The sequence below is a fragment of the Phalangium opilio genome, unplaced genomic scaffold (assembly GCF_054372755.1).
Source record: "Phalangium opilio isolate 3A_F unplaced genomic scaffold, DU_Popi_V2 ptg000521l_1, whole genome shotgun sequence".
Lineage (NCBI taxonomy): Eukaryota > Metazoa > Arthropoda > Arachnida > Opiliones > Phalangiidae > Phalangium > Phalangium opilio.
In genome coordinates, this window is record NW_028324240.1 from 985,623 (window position 1) to 992,759 (window position 7,137).

At 40.7% G+C, this 7,137-nt stretch overlaps 1 protein-coding gene across 1 annotated transcript; it reads left to right on the forward strand.

Annotated features, from left to right (window-relative positions):
- The first annotated feature begins 6,315 nt into the window (after positions 1 to 6,315).
- Positions 6,316 to 7,137, forward strand: LOC149589678 (uncharacterized). The gene has a single exon (XM_089861840.1). It carries the CDS (start codon positions 6,316 to 6,318, stop codon positions 7,135 to 7,137), a length of 822 nt encoding a protein of 273 aa, XP_089717966.1.

Genomic DNA, 7,137 nt, shown 5'->3' on the forward strand with positions numbered 1-7,137 from the left:
TATGATGTATAAATAATGAAAAATCAAGTAAGCCGTAGCGACACTTATAGATAACGTAAAAAAATAGTTTTACGCGCTTAACGATAAAAATTGAGACGACACAAAATTATCTTAGTCGAATTTAATTTTGTAGTGCAATAACTTTTTTGTCGAGGTGATTGTATTTCTGTTTGTTTTTGTGAATCGGCTCTCGCTTTAAAAAAATAATTCGCGGTACGTATAAAGTATTTGAATTTACTGAGGTTTTTTTTCTCTTTTCGTTTAAGGTTGTTCGGAAAAAAAACCAAATTACCCAAAACCGTTCGATAGCTTAAGATCCTGAATCGTGGCTGTTATTCGGTACGTAAAACCCCGTTTTACTCGAAACGTATCGGACTGTTTATTTCCCCACTCTAATCTCTGTTACTTTGTTTTTTTTTTGCAGAGTTTCTCTCTATCTTTTTTTTCTTCGAGAATTATTTCTCGTACTTTGCCGATGTTTTTTTCGAGACGTTGATCGTATAAAACTGTTTTCGCGCGTCTTCGCTTTTGCGATGGAAAAAATAGAAACGTACGCGGTAAGACCGTCGACTAACGGAAAGAGACGATTGAAAGTAAAATGACAAAAAAGAAACGTTTTTTCGCTTTCAAGAAATTAGACGTTTAATTTCGTAATAATAAGAATGTGCGAAAAAGAAAACCCGCTCGCGTCAGATTCCGAAAAAAAAGGATACCGAAATTTGTGTTTACAAGGGGATCCCGCTCTGCATCACGCGTTCACGACGACGCCCGATAAAACGTTTCGAGTTTTCGAGGCACGGAGGGGGATTTTCTTGTAAAGATTTTTTATTCACGCAGCGTTCGGGCTATGTTCGGGAAAACCAGCGACGAGCGGTGGATAAGCGATTCGAAACAACGCTTCTCGCAAAAAAACAAACCCGAAAACAATTTTTTTAATTCGCGCGATTATAGATTTTCTTCTTTTTTTCGTCGAAATAACCTTGCATCCCTCACTATTTCTTAAGGCGTTCGTCGGCTTTTTTGGGTTGATTAAGTTTTTCGACGAGTTATAAAGCGAGCGAGTTTCTTGTCGCGTAAAGGACGAGATTTTTTCCTTAAAAGCTTTACGGAAATTTTTTTCTTTACGCGACAAAAAGCTTGCTCTAACTTTTGGCCCCGTCGACGGGTTGTTTTTTCCCGCAAAATATTGAGAAGCCCAATAGAAAGTTTCTTTTTTTTCGGAAGAGTAAGGGTGGTTCGCCGCGTTATCGATATCGCGAGTTATTTTCTTCTCCAATCGATTAAAAGGCGATACGCTAAGATTATTACTAATTTACCGGGGGATCCTGCTCTGCACCACGCGTTCTCGATACAAATTAAATGTATCGAGTTTTCGAGGCGCTGAGCGGGAACTTCCGGTAAAGATATTAATAATCGAAACTGATTAGCGTTTGAAGTTTAAAAAAAAACCAATTAAACTGTCAATTTTTCATTATCTTTACGAGTTTTTTGTATCGTTTATTTTGTATTTTTTTTGGGTACGGGTAAAAAAGTATTTATTTTTTGATTTAAATCGAACTTGTTGTGCTTTATTTAACTTTTGGCATACGTATATAAAGGAAGAGGGGGAAACAAGTCTTGTTTTTTAGCCCGGGTTGAGATCGTATTGGCAATGTAGAAAAAGAAAACAACCACGCGCGTATAAAACCCAATCACTCTGGTTCTTAAAATTAAGTAAGTTTCTTTATGTTTTTATTTGTTACAAAATGAAATTTTTTAAATAGATAATAATATGATCAAAGTGACGATCGCGAAGCGTTCTATTAAACGCGCGCTTGCTCGAAAACCCAAAAAAATTAAAGATAATTTCCGTTTTCGATTTCTTCAACGTTTTCCATCGCGAACGTAGTTACGAGCGAGCGTATTTAATCGCGCGTGACATTTTATAAAAAATAAATAAAATTTCGCTGTCGATGCCCGCTATACATTTCCGCGAATCTTTTTTCTTTGAAATATAAAATAGTAAGCGAAGGCGATAGGAGGTGAAAAATAAAATTTTTGTCGGGTGTCAAAAAAAAGGTAAAAAATATTTCTTTTAGTATACGTCGATCGAAAAAGATAAAAATAATATTAAAATGGAAAAAATCAGCCGCTTTTTCACCATCGCTATTTTAACGATATCTTCGGTTTAAGTTCGAATTAACGAAACGTAGTGACCCGCAAATTGCGATTGCGACGTTCCTAAAGTTTTAAATTGTTTCGACGAAGCGTCTTTAAATCTAGTCGAAATTTCCGATTTCGTCTTTTCCAATCGCCATTATTTTGACGTAATTAAAATTTCAAAGGCTAATTTATCGAGCGTTCCGAAATTTTCGTTTTCGAACGCGCGACTGTTAAATTTATTCGACAATTTCATAACGAACGTCGACGCTTCGGGTTTATCCAGAATGTTAAATTTAACCGAAATTGATTTAACTCGTAAAAACGTATTGTCTTTGGATATGTCGACGTTCGAAAGCGTGAAAAAATTAAAAGTTTTACTAATATCCGATAATTCTTTAAAAATAATCTATTATTCTCGATCAGTTATACCGAATTATTCGAATTTGGAGAGCGTTTACGCCAACAATTGCCAATTGACGTCTTTGGACTTCGCGATTAAGTGGTTAGATTCGTTGCGAAATAAAAATTTAAAAATTAATTTCGTCGCGGAAAATAATACGTTCGTAAATTTAACGGCGGCTCATTCGTTGCGGTTTAGAAAGTTTAAAACGTTAAAAATAAACTTCGTCGTCAAAAACGGAAACGCTTCGCATAACTTTTCCATCACGAAACCTAAACGTTTCAAATTACTACGTCACGATCGCGAACCTACGAAATCATCGTCGCCGAATAAAGAATCTTATCACGTCGTCGCGACGAATTCGTCGAAACCCGAAAGTTACGAATCCGTCGCGTTTAGTCTTAAATATATGACTTTATCTTGTTTGTTAATGGCGACGAGCATGGCGATATCGATATGTTACGCCCCTTCGCGATACGCCACGCGTAAATTAAAGAAGTAGAAAAAAACATTTGAATTAATCTAAAGAAGAAGAAGAAGAAGAAGAAGAAGAAAAAGAAAAATAAACCAAAATCAACGAATCGATGAAAAAAGGTTGTGTTTTGTATTTCCACGATAACTAAAAAAAAAACATAGATTGTACAAAAAATAACAGAAAGAAAGCTTTCGAGTTCATATTAGTTGAAAATAGCTATAAAAATAACAAGCCAAAATTATAACGAAAGAAGAAAATCAAAAAAATTTTAAATTCCGTAGTTTTGGAAGAACGAGTCGACGTTCGTAATTTTAAACGATTAGTTTCCGTTGAATCGTAACACTCTCTCTCTCGTCTCTCTCTCTCGTCTCTCTATCTCTCTCTCTCTCATCTCTCTCATCTCTCTCTTTCTCTCGTCTCTCTCTCTCTCGTCTCTCTCTCTCTCTCTCGTCTCTCTCTCTCGTCTCTCTCTCGTCTCTCTCGTCTCACGTGTCTCTCGTCTCTCTCGTCTCTCGTCTCTCTCGTCTCTCTCGTCTCTCGTCTCTCTCGTCTCTCGTCTCTCTCGTCTCTCTCGTCTCTCTCGTCTATCTCGTCTCTCTCGTCTCTCTCGTCTCTCTCGTCTCTGTGGTCTCTCTCGTCTCTGTCGTCTCTCGTCTCTCTCTCTCTCGTCTCTCTCGTCTCTCTCTCGTCTCTCGTCTCTCTCTCTCTAGTTTTCAATCGCGTCGGTCGCATTGTTTTTAGCTCCGTGCTTTTATTCCTAAGCCTCGGCTCGTTTACTACCGCTCGGGTTCGCAGTATTACGCCTCGGTTCCCTAAATTCCGTTGTCATACTTTTGAAAATAAACCATTCCGTAACCGGTCTTGTCAAAACAATCGTAATATAATACAAGAAAGTTAGTTCGTGGTGAATTTTCGCGATAATATCGCAAGTATAATACAGTGTATGGGAGCCGCCATATTGAAACAAGTTGGGTATCACGCTATAACAACTACCCTTTGGAGAACGGGTTAGTCGATCGATAACCATGACCTCGTCTCGCCGTAAGTCCAACCCGCTCATAGACAATCGACGTAGGGAATCGCCTGGGATTTCCACAGGCCAATCAGTACGCCAGCCATCACTACCAGCTGTAGTCAAACCACAACCTATAATGAAGCCCTGTCCTCATTGTGGCAAGTCATTCAAAGGAGATCAGGGCATTCGAGTCCACATTTCCAACTCACATAAAGAGATCTCAAGAGCTATGGTCGTCTCGAACTATCAAAGTAAGAAAAAGAAACCTCCCGACCCCGGGGCTGGAAACCCAACATGTGTTAACGCCGGGACGGTGCCTGACACAAGCGCTGGGAATCTAACAACGGTTAATGCTACGGCATCGGCCATGACGCCACCCGATACAGGACCTTTGACAACCAACGATGCTTTGCCTCGGATAAATTTTCCTGAACTCTTAAACATTGAGAGAAATTTACAACAACTCGTCGAGAGTGAAAAAAACACTACAGTATTTGACGATCTCTGTAAAGAGTTTCAAAATTTTTTGGCATCTGCAATCGAAAAACTACCGGGACCAAAACACCCAGCAAGCAGGTATTTTAAGGCCAGAAAGCGTAACCAAGCCAAATAAAAAGACAAAGGATACAGAAATTCCTCAAATCCTCAACGTGAGCGAAATCAACGAAGTGACAAGAGTCGCAACGAATATATGTACGAGAAAGCTCAATTTGACTATTACAATCTTCGAAGAAAAGTATGGAGAACTATTGCGAAAAAAGAGAGCAATACCTCGTTCCGGATGGAAATCAAAGAAGTCCAGGACCACTTCGCAAACTTATTCTCCCATCCGAATCCATCAGTAAGACTGGAATATGAGCCAGAAGTGAAGCTGGAGATGGACGTAGACCAGCCCTTCACCACGGACGAAATCCTCCTTGCAATGAAAGGGATTGCAATTGACACGGCTCCAGGTCCGGATAGGGTATTGATGCGAGCGGTCAAGGAAACCAATGGGCAGCGGGAAATAGCATTAATTGCCACCATTATGGATTAGTGGACTCATGTCCCCCCCTCCTTAAAAACCGCTAGAGCGGTTCTTATACACAAGGGTGGAAACGAAAAAGATCTATATAACTGGAGGTCAATAATGATTTTTCCGCTTGTGCGCAGAATAATTGAGCGCGCGATAGACAAGCGAATCAGACAACAGTTTAATCTATGTTCGGCCCAGAGAGGATTTGTGTCGACTCCGGGCGTGCACATAAATTCATCACTTGTGAACGGCGCCCTCCAATCGGCCAAAACACACCACGTGGACTGCGCAATAGTGTTCATCGATGTGGCAAAAGCATTTGACGACGTAAGTCATCAACACATACGGGAAACTTTGAATACTATGCCTTTCTCTCAAAAACAAAGAAAACTACTAATGGAACTTATCTCGGGTAATGAGGTCCAGATTGAAGTCGGAGGGAAATCAACAAGGCGAATTTCCATCGCAAGTGGAGTTCCGCAAGGGGCCCCCCTCTCCCCAATATTATTTAACATTGCGATTGATTTCATCTTGAAAGAACTTACAGAAGACTCTGTGGCAATGACAAATGGGTTCGAAATGATTGAGGGGCAAAAACCGCTATCAGGTCTGGGCTTCGCAGATGACACTGCGGTAATTGCGAAAAATAAAGCATCGGCAAAAGTATTAACGCAAATCGTCTTGGATGGCCTAAGGTCAATTGGATTAACGGCGAATTGCAAAAAAAGCAAGGCAATCATCATTGAGAAGGGGAAATTGGACCACTCAGACGAAGATATGCGGTTGCTAAATGGAGAATTAATACCCACTCTTCGTCTAAACGAAAGAATAAAGTACTTGGGGGTGAGCTTCGCAGACGAAATAATACTCGACAAAGCTGCAATTCTTCAATCGGTTGCTAGCGACCTGGACCTCTTGATAGCAAGCCCACTCCTGCGCCCTATGCAGAAACATAACATCATTAACCAATTTATTTGGCCCACAGTGATATATCCGTTACAGAGCGCTCCATTGAAAAACCTGACGAAACAGTTCCTCAGTGACCTCGACAGTTTTATCAGAGGAGCAATTAAACAGATACTATTAATACCAACCGACAGCCCTGATATGATGATTTACGCTCCGGTATGGTGTGCGCATCATGGGAAGCATACCTCCAGCACTTTAATATTAGCCTGAAACTAAAAACACTAAATGACCCTATATTAAACGCAAGCCGAGACTTTCACCGCGAACAAACTGAATGCCTAGAAAAATTGGCCATTGTAATGGACCCGCATGAAGACATGCCTAAAGTCGAAAAACTTCGTGATCTCCTACGCAAGAACGCTTTTGATGAATGGAGCGCGCTCCCTGGAAAAGGCCTGGGAGTGAAACAATTCGCGGAATGCCCCAAGGCCAACTCTTGGATGGTCACGGGTAAAGGCTTATCGTCGTCACAATGGACAACGGCGATTAAAATGAATTCCAATAGCTGCGCCACTCGTGGTACAAAAGGAAGATCCGACGTAACATCCTCATGCAGATTCCAAAACTGCATGAAGAAAGAAACCTTATGCCATGTTCTTCAAGATTGCCCACAAACCAACGAGATGGTCATTTCTAGACACAATAATGTGGTGAATATGCTAGAAACTAATTTAAAAGACGCTGGTTACGAAGTACATAAAGAGGTGCACTGTGTTGACATATCGAACAACACTCACAAACGAGCAGACCTAGTAGTTCTGGACAGAACGGGCCGAGTCCTGCCAATGGATCTCTCGTTAAAGCCATCCGAGACACCACGTGGCTTTATCTTAGATCCTACAGTCCGGTTCGAGCAGTATACCGACCAGGCGCAACGAGTCGACACAGAAAAGAAACAATATATGGACCCTACCCACGAGTATTTCAAATCGAAATATCCAGATGTCCCAGCATGGGAAACTATCGGTCTATACATCGGCTCCAGAGGGACAATAACGAAGTTTTTTGCGGATTTCGTCCACCGCTTTCGACTACATGCAACGATTTTACCAAATATAGCCACTATGGTTATGCGAGACTCTATCAGCCAACTTAACTTTCACCTTTATGCAGCACACTAG

Excerpts from the sequence above, each read along its gene's own strand:
- LOC149589678 (XM_089861840.1), top strand. The coding sequence starts at position 6,316 with ATGGACCCGCATGAAGACATGCCTAAAGTCGAAAAACTTCGTGATCTC.